General features: G+C 40.4%; 1 protein-coding gene across 5 annotated transcripts in view; it reads right to left on the bottom strand.

Moving 5' to 3' along the window:
* The window catches only part of MCF2L2 (MCF.2 cell line derived transforming sequence-like 2), a 260,855-nt gene that overhangs the window by 44,882 nt on the left and 195,361 nt on the right, over window positions 1–20,612 (bottom strand). For 4 of the 5 annotated variants that reach the window (XM_027539944.1, XM_027539970.1, XM_027539960.1 and 1 more), the window contains 4 exons: window positions 13,751–13,843; window positions 12,783–12,875; window positions 7,182–7,253; window positions 3,099–3,224 (listed from right to left, as the gene is read on the bottom strand). In XM_027539944.1, coding sequence (XP_027395745.1) covers window positions 3,099–3,224; window positions 7,182–7,253; window positions 12,783–12,875; window positions 13,751–13,843 — 384 coding nt within the window. The remainder of the gene's footprint in view (window positions 1–3,098; window positions 3,225–7,181; window positions 7,254–12,782; window positions 12,876–13,750; window positions 13,844–20,612) is intronic. The other variant, XM_027539953.1, reaches the window with a different exon arrangement.

The following is a 20,612-nucleotide window of genomic DNA, read 5'->3' as shown; positions in this document are numbered from 1 at the left end:
GATTAAACAGGGGGAATTTTTTTTTTATCTTTTTTTGCAAGGAGAGAGAAGTAAATGACATCTCAGTGTTCCACAAAACAAACTTTCTTTAAAACTTTTTAAAGCTTCTGTGATTAAATTAAACCAAAAACTGAGTGTACACAAAAGGGAAAAAATGTAAATATCAGAAGGATATTTTTTAAGTTGTTTTAATTATGAACTCACCCACCAACTTCCATTTCTTTCCTTCACAATCAAATTAATATTGGATGTCAAGTAGGGAAACTAAGAAGTTAAGGTCTGAATTTATCTCTCCCTACAACACGTGGCTGTAAGTATCTTGTAATAAAGTTCTATGAAGCTGATGCAAAGAATCTCAAAATCACTAGATCTGAGTTAATAGTACTTGAGTTGTTAGTAAACTCTAAACAGAATCAGATAAAGAATATGTTGAGAGGTTGGCACCCGGGATAGGGAGCGAAGAGATCAAAGAAATAGTCCTAGCTGGTAACCACATGATTGGGGTGAGTTAACTCTTCTTTTCATGGACCTGTTCCTGAATCAGAAAGCTGAAAAATCCAATGTCTGCTCTTCCATAACTCAATAGGATTATATAAAACTGTCAGGATACATTACTTAATATACTAGATGTAAAGGAAGTTAAAGTCTTAGTGAGAAAGAAACCGTAGAGTGTATGTTCTGAGGACACATGGGGAAGAAAAGTACTTTGCACTGGTGTTAAAAAATCTCTAAAATTCTATAAACTCATTCATCTTATTTGGTAACCAGTTTGGAGTGAAATCAGAGTAGATTGCTATTTACTCACATTTTAATCATTCTTTTCTCATAACTTCCTCTTTGTATGTTACTTACACTCAGAATAATAGCTGGGAGTTTCCTGCCCTGAGTACAGGTTTCAGGATATTCTTTTGATTCAGGAAAATGGATGTAATATGGTTAGCTGACATGTGTTCAAAGATAAAAAGAAGAACAGAAAGATGTTCCAAATGATTAAACAAGTTGCTTTCTTGACTTTCCTTAGCCAAAGAAGGAAACAGTTATCAAGAAAACAATCCCCTCTGCCCCACACCGCATGGTTCATGAATACCCTCTTAAATCATGCATCAGTAGTAAGCAGAGAGTGTTTTGGAGTCCCAGGGGACAGTAACAGCATTGTTACCCAGATCTCAGCAAACCCAGTGTAGCCATTTCTGAGATGCTGGCCAGAGAAAATCCAGGAGGGAGGGAAATACAAAATTATAGGAATTTTTTTGGTCCTAATTAATTTGCTTGGTTTGATTTCTGACAAGGAAAGAAATAAAAGGGTCATTTCATCTATCCAGACCTCAATAAATAGAATTTTAAATCCAGGTAAAAATGAAAGGGAAGAAAAGAGAAGGAAAGTATCTGAAATATAATTCTTTGAATACTTGATCCCCATGTGAGAAGCAGAATAATAGCCTCCCAAAGATGCCTGTGTCCTAATCCCTGGAGACTGAGAATACGTTAAATTACATGGCAAGTTAATTAAGATTGTTAATTGGCTGAATTTGAGATATGGAGATTATCATAGATTAACCAGTTAGGCCCAATGTAATCACAAGAGTCCTTAAAAGTGGAAGAAGTATAGATGATCTTATTTGCAAAGCAGATAGAGACACAGACATAGAGAATGTATGGAAGCAAGGGGAAAGGGGGGGAGGAATTGGGAGACTGTGAATGACACATATACACTGTTGATACTATGTATAAAACAGATAACTAATGAGAACCTACGGAACACCTCAGGGAACTCTACTCAATGCTCTGTGGTAACCTAAAAAGGAAGGAAACACCACAAAGGGGATATATGTATATGTGTGGGCTTCCTAGGTGGTTCAGTGGTAAAGAATCCTGCCAAGCAGGAGACACCGGTTTGATCCCTGGGTCAAGAAGATCCCCTGGAAAAGGAAATGGCAACCCACTCCAGTATTCTTACCTGGGAAATCCCATTAACAGAGGAGCCTGGTGGGCTACAGTCCATGAGGTTGCAAAAGGGTAAGACACAACTTAGCAACTAAACAACGACATGTATACGTATAGCTAATTTCACTTTGCTATACAGCAGAAACTAACACACATTGTGAAACAATTATACTCCAATAGGGAAGAGAAATAGAAGAGATGGTCTGAGTGATGTGAAGTGAGAAGAACTCAACCCACTGTTGCTGGTATTTAAGATGGAGAAAGATACCATGAGTGGAAGAATGTGGGTGGCCCTTGTAAACTGGAAAAGGCAGTGAAATATTCTCTCCAAAGGCCTCCAGAAAGAAAGGCAGACACCTTGATTTTAGCCTGGTGAGACTATGTTCTACTTCTGACCTATAGAACTATAAGATAATAAATTTGTGCTATTCTAAGCTGCCAAGCTTGTGATAATTTGTTATAACAATGACAGCAAATACATCTGAGTCAAAATCTAGAGTACTTCACAGCAAAAACAAGCTGTATATTAATTATGTCCCAGTCCCAGTGAGATCACACAGTCTTAGAGGACAGTTTGCCTGGAATGCCTGGGTCTGGCCTGCTTGGGATTAACTCTAATGCCAGAGTTGAGATGACCCAGTCCCCAGCACTCCCTCTTTTGGTATTTTTCTTTAAGCACATGGATTAAGGAATATACAATACATGCTCGTTGGACCTCTTCTTGGATCTGTGATGTAAAATGAGGTTAGACGTTCACTCAGGATCCATTTTCAAAGTAATTTTCACAGAGAAAATAAAGCTAAAGAAGGAAAATCTCTTGATATTTTAATGGTGCCATGAGTGAGAAAATAAATAACTCCTTTAGCACTTTCTCCTGCCCAATATGCTCTGCTCCCTGAGTTCTTGCTTTTTCCAGAGTGTGGATCAGTTTCAACATTTGGGACCCCAAGAATCACAACCCAAGATTCCTAAAAATGCAGAGGTGCTGCTTGGAATCCCATAGCACACGTGTGCTGACCAATTTAGGTCACTTTGCCCAGAGTCAAATTCCTTCCCCACAGATCAGTTCTCTAACTTTGCCACAGTACCTCCTACCCTTGTAGGATTGTGTCTGCCTTTGGTTAAAATGTCCCAACACTTGCTACAGAACATACCGGACATCCAGTGACTGCTGCCAGGTCCATGGCCAACTCACAGGACTTGATCAAATCCTCCATCATGGCCAAAGCCTGTTGTAGGTCAGCTAAGAAGGTTGAATCCTTGGTCCTCTTTGGCCCATTCTGTGGAAACCAAATGCCTTGTTGGAAATCAAAAGGTAAACCATCTACCAAGTAAAGAAATAAAACAGGACAGAGATAAGGAGTTGTGGATCTAGCCAGCAGGAGTGACTGAGAAGGTAGCTATATCAACCTGTTTCCTTGCTCCCAAAGGTGGCTAAGGATATTTGCTGGTTTAACTATATCTCACACACACACACACACACACAAGCAAAATCACTGACTACATTTTCTGCACACTATACTAATGAAGAATGAAGTTCATAAAATCATGGACATCATATTCTGGATATTTAAGAGATATCCTGAGTTTTTGTAAAGCATGAAAACTGCAGCCCTTCAAAAAGGCTGCTCTCCCTTTTACTCCCCTATCCCTCAGGGCCTATTGAATAGTACAGCTTGAGTATCATATTCCTGTATTTAATGTGATAGTCTTTACCTACGGATAAAATCATGCTTAAAACCATTCCAGAGGAGGATATTTGTAAACTAGAAGAGGCAAAGAATAGGCTGCCATGTGGAGGTTTACTAATGATTTACGTGTAAACACCACAATGGCAGCATTTGCCACACTGAATCTCCCCATTTTCTGTCACTATTAAAGATGCCAAAGAGGTAAGCCAATGTGATCTGTATCTTCCAAACAGGATGAAGACCCAGAATTAAGGAGAAAAAGCTAATTTAAGAGACCAACGAACGTTCCAATGATTACTATTGTGACACTTAGGACATGTTAGGGATGGTTGTTTCAGTTTGAAAGTCTTTCGCTTAGGATTTCTATATTTTATTCCCCTGCCACCTAGACAGCATATTTATCTGTTTTCTGGTAAACACAAACAGAAAGACTTTGTTTTTTTGCATTTTTAAAAAAACACAACAATTTCCACAAGAAAGATTAGAGAGCTCTTTGCTGCTCCCCACATACAGCCCGCTTCTTCTTGTCCTCTCCTGTAAGACATAAGCAAAGGTTTGTGTGTTTTTTAAATCTCTGCTTAAACACTGAAGATTAGCATCTTTGAATCAGAGATATGAATGACAGGGCTGATGAATGGAGTGGAGCATGCTGCCTCCACTGAACAACATGTCATAGATTCTTATTTTCTTACTCATGGTAAATACACTCCAGGTCCTGGTGAAAAACAACAGACTCTCACCTGAGTTTATGTCATTAACAAAGGATTAAAAGTGCTTACACCAGGCATCTCCCTCTTTACTAAATACTTGAAACTCAAATTACTTTCAGAGACTCAATGGCTCCTAGTCTCTCTCCTTCCCACTAACCCTTCTCCCACAAGCAAGATGGGGGGCTAGTTTTGTGTGATGTAGGACTCTTCCAGTTCCAGTTCAGTCGCTCAGTCGTGTCCGACTCTTTGTGACCCCGTGAATCGCAGCACGCCAGGCCTCCCTGTCCATCACCAATTCCTGGAGTTTACTCAAACTCATGTCCATCAAGTCGATGATGCCATCCAGCCATCTCATCCTCTGTCGTCCCCTTCTCCTCCTGCCCCCAATCCCTCCCAGCATCAGAGTCTTCTCCAGTGAGTCAACCCTTCGCATGAGGTGGCCAAAGTATTGAAGTTTCAGCTTTAGCATCATTCCTTCCAATGAATACCCAGGACTGATCTCCTTCAGAATGGACTGGTTGGATCTCCTTGCAGTCCAAGGGAATCTCAAGAGTCTTCTCCAACACCACAGTTCAAAAGCATCAATTCTACAGCACTCAGCTTTCTTCACAGTCCAACTCTCACATCCATACATGACCACTGGAAAAAGCATAGCCTTGACTAGACGGACCTTTGTTGGCAAAGTAATGTCTCTGCTTTTGAATATGCTATCTAGGTTGGTCATAACTTTCCTTCCAAGGATTATGTGTCTTTTAATTTCATGGCTGCAGTCACCATCTGCAGTGATTTTGGAGCCCAGAAAAATAAAGTCTGACACTGTTTCCACTGTTTCTCCATCTATTTGCCATGAAGTGATGGGACCAGATGCCATGATCTTTGTTTTCTGAATGTTGAGCTTTAAGCCAACTTTTTCACTCTCCACTTTCACTTTCATCAAGAGGCTTTTCAGTCCCTCTTCACTCTGCCATAAGGATGGTGTCATCTGCATATCTGAGGTTATTGATATTTCTCCTGGCAATCTTGACTCCAGCTTGTGCTTCTTCCAGCCTAGCATTTCTCATGATGTACTCTGCATATAAGTTAAATAAGCAGGGTGACAATATACAGCCTTGACGTACTACTTTTCCTATTTGGAACCAGTCTGTTGTTCCATGTCCATTTCTAACTGTTGCTTCCTGACCTGCATATAGGTTTCTCAAGAGGTAGGTCAGGTGGTCTGGTATTCCCATCTCTTGAAGAATTTTCCACAGTTTATTGTGATCCACACAGTCAAAGGCTTTGGCATAGTCAATAAAGGACTCTTACAAATGTTATTAATCCTCTTTAAGTTCTTACTGACATTATTGAAAGTGAAAGTGAAGTTGCTCAGTCTGTCCAACTCTTTGCGACCCCATGGACTGTAGCCCACCAGGCTCCTCCATCCATAGAATTTTCTAGGCAAGAGTACTGGAGTGGGTTGCCATTTCCTTCTCCAGGGGATCTTCCCAACCCAGGGATTGAATCCCGGTCTCCTGCATTGTGGGCAGATGCTTTACTGTAACCCAGGCTAGCTCTACTTGCTCCAGGCTATAAAAGTATTACCTATCACTTGGGCTTCTTTTAATCTTAAGCCATCCCCACAACACCTTTTGACCAGGGAGGGCATGGAAACGACCACTCCTTGAGACACAGGCCTCATGTTTTTCTTTTTATATCAGAATTTCATACTAGGGGAAAACCAAACAAACAAAAAAAAAACACTTGCAAACCACAAGTTTCTTCCCATACTGTGTGACCATCACTTCTTCCAAGAGAAACTTGGTTGTCTTAGAATTCACAGACACACACACACACACACACACACACACATTTGGAAGGGAATTGGGCATAATGTATATAGATTTACTAAGGAGTACAAAGAGGTAAATATAAATCATTCATAATCCTACCATTCAGGAAAACAACTGTAGGATTTTATTTTATTTATTTATTTATTTTTTAATTGGAGGATAATTAATTTACAGTATTGTGATGGTTTCTGCCATACATCAGCATGAATCAGCCATAGGTATACATATGTTCCCTCCCTGTTGAACCTCCCTCACACCCCATCCCACCTCTTTTGGCAGGAATCCAAATTGATACATCCACTATGGAGAACAGTATGGAGATTTCTTAAAAAATTAGGAATAAAACTACCATATGACCCAACAATCCCACTACTGGGCATATACCATTAAAAAAACCATAATTGAAAAGGACATATGCACCCCAGTGTTCATTACAGCACTATTTACAATACCCAGTACATGGAATTTTATTATATTTACTTCCAGGCTTTTACGTATGCATTTCACACTTTCACTTACTTTTGTATTCCTGTGAAACATTTTTATGTGGAAGGAAGAAAGTATATTACCACTCTTGCTATTACAAATCCCCCCCCAAAAAAACCCAAATCCCCACTTTTAAATTGTCTTTAGTTTTTTTGTTTTTTCCTGACTATGAATTATGGGATGAATATTATTTTAGAAAATTTACACAATAAAGATCATACACTAAGAAAACAAAATCACCATAAGTCCTTCCATGTATAGACAAACACCATTAGCTTCCCTGGTAGCTCAGACCATAAAGAATATGCCTACATTGTGGGAGACCAGGGTTTGATTCCCAGTTCAGGAAGATGCCCTGGAGGAAGGAATGCAACCCACTCCAGTATTCTTGCCTGGAGAATTCTATGGACAGAGGAGCCTGGAAGGCGATAGTCCATGGGGGTCGCGAACAGACACGACTGAGCGACTAACATTCACTTCATTAGCAGTTAGTAAATAAAATAATATTTAATTTCCAGTACCTTAGCCGAACCTCCTTCTAGATCACTTGGGTCCATCTCCAAATCCTCAGGAGACTCAAAATCCAGCAGCCCCTGTATTAACCCAAAAGCCTTATTGAAAATCAAAAAGTCAAATGCTAACTTAATCTATTGTGCAAACAATCTCCAGCCAATGCTAAACTGAGGATGTATATAAATTTGTCTGTTTGTCACAAGTAAGAGGGAAAAAGTAAATGGAATATTCAGCACAAAGTTCCTTCCACAAACATAGAATCACATTGGACACACTATTTTGTAGCCTGCTTTTTTCCAGCAACTTATTATGAACATTTTCCCACACCAATATACTTTTTTTTATACATGTTTTTAAATTGTGGCAGAGTATTGCATACTATGGGCTTCTCAGGTGGCGCTAGTGGTAAAAACACACCTGCCAATGCAAGAGATACAAGAGACTTAGGTTTGACCCCTGGTTGGGAAGATCCCCTGGAGTAGGAAATGGCAACCGGTTTTGATAATCTTGCCTGGCATTTTCATGGACAGAGGAGCCTGGTAGGCTACAGTTCTTGGAGTCACAGAGTCAGACACCACTGAGCGACTGAGCACAAGCAGAAAGGATTACATGCTGTAGCTAAATCATAATTGATTAATTCCCCTCTACTGTTAAATATTTATGTTAAATAATTTGTTACTACAATAACAGTCTTTATACACTTTTCTTAAGGATAAATACCTAGAAGTTGAATTGTTAATGTTAAGAGTTGTGATACATGTTTCCAACTTCTTTAGAGAAGGACTATGTCCCCATCAGCCATATACGAAAAAATTTTTCACCATCCCCTAGCCTACTTGGAGTATTACTATTTAATCAAAAAGTTTTGCCAGCCAAATCAACAGAGCAATCCCACCTCACTGCTGTTTTGAATTTGAATTTCTCAAATAACTAGTGAAGTAGAACTCTCAAAAAAATGTTTGTTATTAGCTTTTATTCTTTTGTAAGCTGCCTAGTTCCTTTGTTCATTTTTCTATTATTTATTTTGTTTTTAATTTCAGGTTTACTGAGGTATAATTGACATATAAAATTGTTAGGTATCTACAGTGTGTCTTTTTTAAAAGAGATTTATACAGTTTTAATGAAAATTTTGAGAATAACAATGTCCATCACTCAACCATGAATAAGACCGAGACTTTTTACGACATGAAGGAGATAGAAATAACAAACTCTGAAAAGGAAGGAAAAAAAAAAAAAACACTTCAGGCTAGTGCTTTGTGACAGTCAGAGGGAGGAAGCAACTTACAGCCAACAGAGAAGCTAAGGTGGCAAGATGCTTTGAATGACTAAAATTAAGGAAGCTGAAAACATCCTTAGCCAGGAATTTATGTCCTAAGTTGCTTTAGTTGTGTCCGACTCTTTGTGATGCTATGGACTGTAGCCCGCCAGGCTCCTCTGTCCATGGGATTCCCCAGGCAAGAATACTGAAGTGGATTGCCATTTCCTTCTCCAGGGTACAGCGTGTCTTTTAGTGATCTGACACATGTATATACTGTGAAAAGATTCCCCCACCTGGTTAAATGACACATCTATCATTTCATTTCTTTTTTCAGTATGAACATTTAAATCCTACACTCTTGTCACATTTCAATTATGCAATACAGTCTTACCAACTATAGTCACTACATTTTACATTAGAATTTCAGACCTTATTCATCCTTTTATTTATTTTTTAATTGGAGGAAAACTGTGTTAGTTTCTGCTTTACAATGTGAATCGGCCATAATTATATATATTTAACTATATAATTAATGAAATACAATAATATAATATCATTATATATACATGTGTGTATATACACACACATATATATATATATATATATAATTAGTAAAGGGTACAAACTTTTATTTAGGAGATGAATAAGGAACTGAGAAAGTAGCATTGACATTATCCTGTGTAAAACAGATAGCTAGTGGGAAGCTGCTATATATTAAAAACACAGGTAGCTCAGACTGGTGCTCTGTGATCATATATTATGGTATATTATAATAGCCTTCCATCCCCTCCTTCCCCTCCCTCCCATCCCACCCCTCCAGGTGGTCACAGAGTGCCAGTCTGGGCTCCCTGTGTTATTAATATATAGCAGCTTCCCACTAGCTATCTGTTTCACACAGGATAGTGTATGTATGTCAGTGCTACTTTCTTAATTCCATATTCATCTCCTAAGTAAAAGTTTATACCCTTCACCTATTCTTTTTTTTACATAGTGGTCTATTTATGACATGAGTTGGATTACATAGGAAACCATCATGACCACTTATTCTAGATCATCTTTCTTGCAATAAGCTAAACTTACTGTAAACAAATTATGTACCATTTTGCAAACCATATTTTATTAAAACAAAATCCAAGCAAGGAAAATTCTCTACATTAAATTTGATAGTTTCCATACATCACTTAGCCTATTTGACAGAAATAATGAGCCCATCTCTACTAATCTTCTAGATTTCTCATATATGTGTTAATATACAATATTTGTTTTTTTCTTTCTGACTTTCTTCACTCTGTAGAGACTCTAGGTCCATCCACATCTCTATAAATGACCCAGTTTTGTTCCTTGACATATATACACTACCATATGTAAAATAGATAGCTAGTGGGAACCTGCCATAAAGCATCAGAGGCTCAGCTCAGGGCTCTGTGATGACCTAGATGGGTGGGATGGGTGGGATGGGTGGAGGAAAGTCCAAGAGGGAGGGGACATATGTGTAGATAGAGTGGATTCACTTCATCGTACAGCAGAAATGAACACAACATTGTAAAATGATTATACTTCAATTAAAAAAATTAAGTAATAGCAAAAACAAACAAAAAATCATGAGCTCAATGAAAGTGAGTTCTATTGTTCCTTAATGCATTTATCTTTAATGTATGCTGGGCTTCCCTGGTGGCTCAGCTGGTAAAGAATCTGCCTGCCAATGCAGGAGGCACAAGAGATGTGGGTTTGACTCCTGGGTCAGGAAGATTCCCTGGAGAAGGAAATGGCAACCCACTTCAGTATCCTTGTTAGGGAAATTCCATGGACAGAGGAGCCTGGCTGGCTACAGTCCATGTGTTTGCAGAGTCAGACATGACTGAGCACACACACCTAATGTGTGCTAACAAATAATGTATTAGTATTATCTAATCAACTTGCTATGACATAGACATTACATACATTATGTACTCTGTCATGACTTTTAATATCATAACATCTCAGAAGAAAGTATTAAGCATTTCATAGATACTTGTTTTTTGTTTTTTATTGTTAATTTCTATAGGCTTATTATTAAACATGCTGACCATTTGTCACATATCTTGCTAATACAATATTTTCCCCATTTTTTCATGCGTCTGTTTTTAATGGTATAACCTATCATTCCTTTTCCTTTTTGTTTATACTTAGAAAGCTTTCCCACACCAGGATCCCATGATCCTTCCTAAGGCATGAGGCAGTTGGTCCAATATCCATGCTCTCCCAAATAAGCTGATGGTAAGCACTGCAGCGGGGCTTCCCAGGTGACACTAGTGGTAAAGAACACTCCTGACGTGGGTTCGATCCCTGGGTTGGGAAGATCCCCTGGAGGAGGGCATGGCAACCCACTCCAATATTCTTAAGAATTCCATGCACAGAGGAGCCTGGCGGGCTGCCCTCAAAGAGTCAGACACGACTGAAGTGACGTAGCACGCAGGCACTGTCCCTCAGAGTAGAGAACACTCCAAAGTTCTTCCTCTCTTCACGGGCATGCCAATGGTTTAACCTTGTTCTTTCAGGCAGGAAGAAGCTTAGCTATGGGATAACCTGGTCTGTCTTGAGTAGCCTCCCAAGGTTTTTGCACAGACCCCCAAGGAATATTTTATAGTGATCTTGTCTCTTGTTTCCTCAGTGAAATACAAACCTTCTAAGTATTTTTAACATGCATTGCCTCACTTAATGTTCCCAAAAAGCATACCAGGAAAGTACAATTACTACCTTCATTCTTTAGGTGAGGGACCTGAGGTACAGAGAAGTTAAGCAATTGCCTGGTTTCACCGTAGCCTGGAATCATCTGAGCCAGACCACACCCAGGATGTCTAATTCCTGAGTCAGTGTTTCTAATCACTACGTCCTACGGACCTCCAAGGAAGGTACAGACTTAGCTATTGCATCAACATTGCTTCTATGGGAAAGCTTGAGCTCTTCAGTACTGGGTGCACCAGGCCCAGGAGGTGAAGACCCCTACATAGGTTCTGCTCCCTCCTCACTGAGCCCAGCAGTAGATAGGACTTTTAAAGTTAGGATGACAGTGAAGATGGGGCTGTCAGAGAAGCACAAGGCCCTAAGTGAATGCTTTATCAAACATGCTTATAGGTGCCACTCATAGAGGGAATCAGAGGGTCACCTTCCTCACTCCCAGGCTGGTGTGATGACTCCGGGTATGAAACAACAGCTGCAGGTTATGTGATGGAAGCTTCCTGGGGGTCAGCCCTGAGCCAGCTCTTGACCGACTATGCCACCCACTGAACCTATGCGGGAGGGTGAGTGTCCTCACTTTAGAGACAAGGAAACCAAGGCCTGAGAGGCCCCCTACACTGGCAGCAGCAGAGCCGGTGTAGCCGAAGCTAGGCCTACTGATGCCAAGCTGAGAGGGGGAACTTGTCCTGAGGGCAGAACACTGGTAGTAGCTTAACTGCCCTGAGCCTCCGTTTCTTCACAATCCAGAGCCTCTGGGCATATGACTGTGGGGATTAAGAAATACATGTGGGAAGGTACTCAGTAAACAGCTTGCTTTCAAATTAACAGAGAGTAGCCACTGGGCAAGACCTACTTATAAAGGTTAATTAAAAGTGGCCCAGAAGAGTGGCCCAGACCTTTCCCCTAGCTTATATGTGGGAAAGCAGCCTTGACAGAGCTCCTGACCTGTGTGTGTGGCGGTGGGGGGGGGGGGGGGGTGGGGGGGTGGGGAGGCTCCTAGGAGTGTTCTCCTGCAGGTGTGCTGGTCTCAGAGCGAGAAAGAACCACTAGGGGGTTCCGCAGAACAAATTCCTCCTGTTATGCTGCTCTTGAGAAAAAGCCTCCGTCTAAAAGCAGAGGTAGATGCTGCGGAAGAAGAGAAGAATCCAGTGTTGCCTTCTCCCCTCTGTTTAAATGTATGTAACATATTAACAGTGACTTCAGGGAATATCACAACTCTTTCCTGAAGCTCCTTGCCCCAGCTGTAAAATGGAGCAGATGGTATCTTACCTGTAAACATCTTACCAAGAGTAGTGGCCTGTCTGCCTCCCCATTCTCTAAGCTGCAAGCATGTAGTGGCCTTGTCCTCCCCCGCTTTCCTCCCCAGGACCCCTGCTACAATGAGTTGGGCTCTCCTTAGAGATCCCTGTGCTGGCTACACATTGGACTAGCTAGGCTTCCATGTCCCTATGATTCCTTGGTCTTACTCCTCATTGAAGAAGCTGATTTAGACCTGGGGACAGAAAAAGCCTGAAATATAGTCCTAGCTTCACCCTTGGAAGTTGAAGTTACAATTCTATGTGTGTAAGGTAAAGTGCACCATCATACCTATATCTCTTCTCCCAGCATAGGAAGTACTGTCTCATCAACTTACCTTCAACAGCATCTGGTACTTTATAAGTCTCTGACTTGGCTCTCTCAGACACTTAAAAAGAGGGAGACTGTGACCCAGTTGACGCTGGCATACCTTGAAAAGCCAAACAGAAACAACATGAAACAAAACAACACAGAGAGAACAGAAGCAGCAGCATTTAAATACAAGGGAAGTGGCTTCTTCACGGACAGGACAGGGCAGCGGGGTCGACCAGTTCTGTACTGTTTTGGCTGTTCACTCACTTAGCTACAGACTGTAAAATGAGAGACAGAGGAAAGGGGACAGGCTCGGCTAGTATTTTTAAAGGCAAGTAGGGATGCCAGGCTGTTTATTTCTTTTTCTGTTGCTTGTTCTTTTACGTTGTTTTGTTCTCTCAAGAACTCACTTTATTTTGTTTTCTTGTTTTATAACTTTTTATTGGAGTATAATTGCTTCACAATGTTGTGTTAGTTTCTGCTGTACAATGAAGTCAATCAGTTATATGTATACATATATGCCTATTCATTTCTTTTAGAAAGTAAGTCCATAAGGAGGGAGACAATGGGGCAGCCTTCTGAAAAGGAGGCAGCCTGTCTTCAGGTTGGGGCTTGGGGGTGTGGGAATCTATTTAAGGGTACATGATAGGCTTATTGATATCATCGCAGTGATTCCCCCAAGTGTGACTTAATTCCATTTTTAAAACCTATCCTAAAACAGACAAACAACAACAACAAAAAAACTATCCTAGAAGAGCACTCCATTTTCTCACCAGGCTACAGCTGTTCCTTACAGGTTGTCCCATAGAGACCCAGGGCAGCATTGAAACTTTCAGTGTGTAATTTCAAAATAGGAAAGACTTTAATAAACATAAATCCCAATGCCAAATTCCTCTTCCTAGTTCATACTTTTAGATTTCTTTAAAAATTGGGTGCCTATGAACAGTGTCCCAGGAAAAGAGTTTGTGGGAGACCTTAGAAATGCAGTGTTACCCCAAAGTAGGTGCAGTCTTGACATTCTTGCCAGATTGCCCTGGCTCGGGGCAGGTTCTTATGGTATTTAAAATATATTTGAAGATCTTCTTTCTAGGTGAGAAAAAGTTAGAACAAGTTAACCAGTTAGCATTTTTCCATAAAAGGTATAATGACATGGTTTATTCATTCACTCAATAGGCCTGGGTATTTTCAATGTGTAAGGAACTAGGGAGGCACAACAAATAACCTTATGCTGGAGTGAGTGTGTGACAAGGAGGTAAACAGAGGGCTATAAACAACACAGATATGAATGGAGTACTGTGAGAGAAGCTCTAGGACTCTGGCCAATAAATAACTAAATTCATGAACAGGAGTTGGATTTTCTCTTTATCCTTTCTCCTCTTCTCTTTATCTGGGAACCCAGATAAATATCTCCCCCAAATGGTTTTGCAGTGAGTAATAAAATGGACAAAAATGTGCTGGTGGCTGATGGCCCCTCCTTTCTTCCCATGTGTGCATGCTAAGTCACTTCTGTCATGTCCAACTCTTTGCAATCCTATGGACTGTAGCCCACCAGGCTCCTCTGTCCCCCATGTTATTCTCCAGGCAAGAATGCTGGAGTAGGTTGCCATGCCCTACTCCAGGGGATCTTCCTGACCCAGGGATTGAACCCATGTCTTTTATGTCTTCTGCATTGGCAAGCGCGTTCTTTACCACCAGCACCAACTTTACAGTCATCATGATGCCAACCCTGCAAATAAATCTAAGAAATAACCAAAAGATAGAAACATCCCAGAAGGAAAATATGGCAGAGGAAGTTTGAACACAAACTAAGTGGTCTGGGCAATCCCTGCCTCGGACATCACCTTCAACCTGCAGCACAGGTCTTCCAAGACATGAAAAGCTACACCGCTATCTCATAGCTAGAGATCAAGAGGGATTCCAAGTGCTGTGTGAACTATATTCTTATTGTATCAAAGGCCATGAGAGGTGGGCACACATTTGCCAATATCCAAGGTATAAAGCATACCCAAGCCTGTAGAGTCAGTTTACCAGCGTCATCCTCTCCATCAGGAGAACCCAGTCCATGGCAGCTGTGCTTGCCACAGAGCCTGGACTGCTCCGGCAGAGATGACCATGTGGCCACTTCCTTGTGGATTTCTGTGTTCTCTTGGTGGATGCTGAGCTGATACCTGTGCTCCTAAAGCCTTCACTTTTTGCTTCTGTGTCTGTACTTTGAGTATCACAGAACATTACATGCCTTGCAGCACTGAAATACACTACTGACCTAAATTTGCTCTTCAGTTCAAAATTCTTTAGCAAAAACATGGGAACTAACCAGCAGCATACAAAAGTGCCTGATTCCCTTACTTCCTTATAGAATAAATCAGGAGGCTAAAAGATTGCTACCCCAAAACTCATATTCATACAGGGAGATGTAATTGCTTAGGAATTGGGAAGACCGTTGCTCAGGTTCAGTTCTCAGCTTTGTTAGTTACAAACAAAGCTATTTGCTTATTTGGTCTGAGGTCAGTTACTTAACCTTCCTTCACTTCAGTTTCTCATCTGTTCAGTTCAGTTCAGTCGCTCAGTCGTGTCTGACTCTTTGCGACCCCATGAATCACAGCACGCCAGGCCTCCTTGTCCATCACCATCTCCCGGAGTTCACTCAAACTCATGTCCATCGAGTCGGTGATGCCATCCAGCCATCTCATCCTCTGTTGTCCCCTTCTCCTCCTGCCCCCAATCCCTCCCAGCATCAGAGTCTTTTCCAATGAGTCAACTCTTCGCATGAGGTGACCAAAGTACTGGAGTTTCAGCTCTAGCATCATTCCCTCCAAAGAACACCCAGGACTGATCTCCTTTAGAATGGACTGGTTGGATCTCCTTGTAGTCCAAGGGAATCTCAAGAGTCTTCTCCAACACCACAGTTCAAAAGCATCAATTCTTCGGCACTCAGCCTTCTTCACAGTCCAACTCTCACATCCATACATGACCACAGGAAAAACCATAGCCTTGACTAGACGAACCTTTGTTGGCAAAGTAATGTCTCTGCTTTTGAATATGCTATCTAAGTTGGTCATAACTTTCCTTCCAAGGAGTAAGCGTCTTTTAATTTCATGGCTGCAGTCACCATCTGTAGTGATTTTGGAGCCCAAAAAAATAAAGTCTGACACTGTTTCCACTGTTTCCCTATCTATTTCCCATGAAGTGGTGGGACCGGATGCCATGATCTTTGTTTTCTGAATGTTGAGCTTTAAGCCAACTTTTTCACTCTCCACTTTCACTTTCATCAAGAGGCTTTTGAGTTCCTCTTCACTTTCTGCCATAAGGGTGGTGTAGTTTTTAATTACTTCATTTGTCCCAGAGTAATAGCTTTGTACTTGATAAGAATTTACTACTGGTATTTTGTCTCCAATATCATAAATCATATAGAATTATATGCAGGTTTGTGGTCTGGGTATGAAAAGCTTTGTAAAACTTTAGGAGAGAAATTCTTCTAAGAAAAGATGTCCAGTTAACAATTTCCCAACCATTTCCTAAAATTTGGACAATTTTTATTTGATAATATCCATTTGTTTCCCACAGGAATTTGGTCCTTTTCTCATTCAATAATTTCAATAAATCTTTGCAATAATGATATAAGCAATTATGAAATATTACTAAATTCTGAAACTAGATTTCACATTAGTGGTTTGATTAGTGTAAAGTTGTAAAATGGTATAAAACACTATAGCAATGCTATAAAAGTAATTCAAAAAGGAAATTAATCAGATTGAATACAAAATAGTTTTTAAATTTTATTTATTTTTAATTGGAGGGTAATTGCTTTATAATATCATATTGGTTTCTGCCATACAGCAACATGAAGCAGGCATAGATATACTTATGACCCCTGCCTCTTGAACCTCCTTCCCACATCTCACCCCATCCCACCCGTCTAGGTTGTCACAGAGCACCAGATTTGAGCTCCCTGAGTCATACAGCAAATTTGCAGTGGCTATCTGATTTTACATATGATGATGTATATGTTTCAATGCTACCCTCTTAGTTCATCCCAACCTCTCCTTTCCCACCTGAATCCACAAGTCTGTCCTCTATGTCTATGTCTCCATGCTTCCCTGCAGATACGTTCATCAGTACCATCTTTCTAGAGTCCATATATATGCATTAACATATGATATTTGTCTTTCTCTTTCTGACTTACTTCACTCTGTATAACAGGCTCTAGGTTCATCTACCTTATTAGAACTGTGTCAAATGCATTCCTTTTTATGTGTGAGTAATATTCCATTGTGTATATGTACCAAAATTTCTTTATCCATTCATCTGTCAATGGACATCTAGTTTTCTTCCATATCTTAGCTGTCGTAAATAGTGCTGCAGTGAACATTGGGGAACATGTGTCCTTTTTAATTATGGTTTCCTCAGGGTATGTGTCCAGTAGTGGGATTGTTGGGTCATATGGAGGTTTCATTACTAGTTTTTTAAGGAATCTCCACACTGTTCTCAAAGTGGCTGGATCAATTTGTATTCCCACCAAGAGTGCAAGAAGGTTCCCTTTTCCCCCACACCCTCTCTAGCATTTAGTGTTTGTAGATTTTTTGATGATGGGCAATTCTGACAAGTGTGAGGTGATACTCATTGTAGTTTTGATTTGCATTTCTCTAATGAGCAAGGTTGAGCATCTTTTTATGTGTTTATTAGCCATTGGTATGTCTTCTTTGGAAAAATATTTGTTCAGGTCTTCTGCCCACTTTTGATTGTGTTGTTTGTTTTTCTGCATGTCAGTTGTTTCAGTTGCTGTTATTTTCTCCCATTCTGAGGATTATCTTTTTCACTTGGTTTATAGTTTCCTTTGCTGTGCAAAATCTTTTAAGTTTAAACAGATTCCATTTGTTAATTTTTGTTTTTATTTCCATTACTCTAGGAGGTGGGACACAGAGGATCTTACTGTGATTTATGTCAGAATGTTCTGCCTATGTTTACCTCTAAACATGTTTAGCTCTAAACCTTTTATTCTGGTCTTATACCTAGGTCTTTAATCCATTTTGAGTTTATTTTTGTGTATGGTGTTAGGGAGCATTCTGATTTCATTCTTTAACACAAAGCTGTCCAGTTTCCCCAGAACCACTTACTGATGAGACTGTCTTTTCTTCATTGTATATTCTTGCCTCCTTTGTAAAAAAATAAAGTGCCCGTAGGTGCATGAATTTATATCTGGGCTTTCTATTATGTTCCATTGGTCTATATTTCTGTTTTTGTGCCAGTACCATACTGCCTTGATGACTGTAGCTTTGTAGTGTAGTCTAAAGTCAGGCAGGTTGATCCCTCCAGTTCCATTCTTCTTTCTCAAGATTGCCTTGGCTATTCAGGGTCTTTTGTGTTTCCATACAAATTGTGAAATTGTTTGTTCTAGTTCTGTGAAAAATACCATTGGTAATTTGATAGGGATTGCACTGAATCTAGTTCAATTTTTTGCATGACCCAATTTTATACTACCCAAAAGATTGCTTTGGGCAGTATAGTCATTTTCACAATATTGATTCTTCCAGTTCAGGAACATGATATATCTATCCATCTGTTTGTGTTGTCTTTGATTTCTTTCATCAGTGTCTTACAGTTTTATGCATACAGGTCTTTTGTCTCTTTCAGTTCAGTTCAGTCGCTCAGTCGTGTCCAACTCTTTGTGACACCATGAATCGCAGCACGCCAGGCCTCCCTGTCCATCACCAACTCCCAGAGTTCACCCAGACTCATGTCCATCAAGTCAGTGATGCCATCCAACCATCTCATCCTATATAGGACTCTCTGAGATTCCTGGATTTGGGTAGCTATTTCCTTTCCCATGTTAGGGAAGTCCTTGACTATTGTTGTTTTTCAGTTGCTAAGTCGTGTCCTGCTCTTTGCAACCCCATGGGTTTGCAGCATGCCAGGCTTCCCTATTCTTCACTATCTCCTGGAGTTTTCCCAGACTCATATCTATTGAGTCGGTGATGCCATCCAACCATCTCATCTTCTGTTGCCCCCTTCTCCTCCTGCCCTAAACCTATAATCTCCTCAAATATTTTCTCATACCATTTCTTTTTGCTGTCTTCTTCTAGGGCCCCTATAATTCTAATGTTGGTACACTTAATGTTGTCACAGTGGTTGCTGAGACTGTCCTTATTTCTTTTTATTCTTTTTTCTTTATTCTGCTCTGCTTCAGTTATTTCCACTATTCTATCTCCCAGCTCACCTGTCTGTTTTTCTGCCTCAGATAGTTTGCTATTGGTTCCTTCTAGTGTATTTTTAATCTCAATTATTGTGTTGTTTATTGACGATTGTCTATTCTTTAATTCTTCTAGGTCTTGATTAAGTATTTCTCATATCTTCTCTATCCATGCCTCCAGTCTATTTATCTGTGCCTCCATTTTGTTTCCAAGATTTTGGATTGTCTTTACTATCATTACTCTGAATTCTTTTTCAAGTAGACTGCTTATTTACTCTTCATTTGTTTGGTCTTACGGGTTTTGTTTTTTTACCATATTCCTTCATCTGCTGCATTTTTCTCTGTATTTTCATTTTGTTTAATTCACTGTGTTTGGGTTCTCCTTTCTGCAGGCTGGAGGATTGTAGTTCCTCTTAACTGTGGAGTCTGCCTCCTGTGAATGAGGTTGGACCAGTGTTTTGTAAAGGTTTCCTTTTTGGGAGGACTTATGCCTGTGTTCTGGTGGATGGAACTGGATCTTGTCTCTCTGAGGGGTACTGCTGAGTCCAGCAGTGTGTTTTGGGGTGTCTATGGGCTTGGAATAGCTTTGGGCAGCCTTTCTGCTAATGGGCAGGGCTGTGTTTCTTTTTGCTAGTGATTTGGCATGAGGTGTCTGGCACTGGAGCTTTCTGGCCTTTGGGTGAGGCTTGGTCTTAGTGTTGAGATGGAGGCCTTTGGTAGAGCTCTTGTCAATTAATGTCCTATGGGATTGGGAGTTCTCTTTGGTGGTCCAAAGTCCTGTACTCAGGTCTCCCACTTCAGGAGTTCAGGCCTGATCCCTTACTGTGGCACCAAGATTTCACAGGCCTCATAACACAGAAGATAAAACCCCAACTCAATAGCCAAGGTGAAACCAACTCTCAATAGCCAAGAACACCCAAAGAAACTCACACACTTACAAAGGGAAAAGAAGAGAGAAAACATAGAAAAAAAGGATAAAAAAGGAATAAAAGAAGAAGAATGCAATCAAGACTGGGGTAAAAATAAATTTATTTAAAATTAAAACATTTTAAAAATGGAAAAAGTAGGTTATGAAAAATAAAAATTTAAGGGATAATTTTAAAAAAGAACATGAAATAATATGAAAAAGAAAAGAAAAAAGGCTGAAAGGTGAAAGGGTGAAAAGGAAAGGAGGAAAATGTATATAGAGTGGCAATTCCACCTCCACCTCCCTAGGAGTTCTTCCAAAACTCAGCTGTTCTCTGGATCTGTTGTGGGGACAGTACAGACTCTAATCTAGCCCTATACCTGTGTGTGCTTTCCTCCAAAGTCCACAGTGGCCAGAGCTAGGGCTTCTTCTTTTGTGTGAACACTCATTGTCCTTTTATATATTCCATAGGACTTCCCTGGTGGCTCAGTGGTAAGGAATCTGCCTGCCAATGCAGGAGACGTGGGTTCGATCCCTGGGTCAACAATATCCCATGGAGGAGGAAATGGCTACCCACTCAGTATTCCTGCCTGGGAAATTCCATGGACAGAGGAGTCTGGTGGGCTATAGTCCATGGGGTCACAAAGAATTGGACATGACTTATCAACTAAACAACAAGACTCAGAGTTTACCTAGTTGATCGTGTGGATTTAGTCCGCAACTTGTACAGCTGGTGGAAAGGTTTTCAATGGTCTTCCTTA

This window comes from Bos indicus x Bos taurus, chromosome 1 (assembly GCF_003369695.1).
Source record: "Bos indicus x Bos taurus breed Angus x Brahman F1 hybrid chromosome 1, Bos_hybrid_MaternalHap_v2.0, whole genome shotgun sequence".
Classification (NCBI taxonomy): domain Eukaryota; kingdom Metazoa; phylum Chordata; class Mammalia; order Artiodactyla; family Bovidae; genus Bos; species Bos indicus x Bos taurus.
This window is presented reverse-complemented; position numbering and strand designations above follow the sequence as displayed.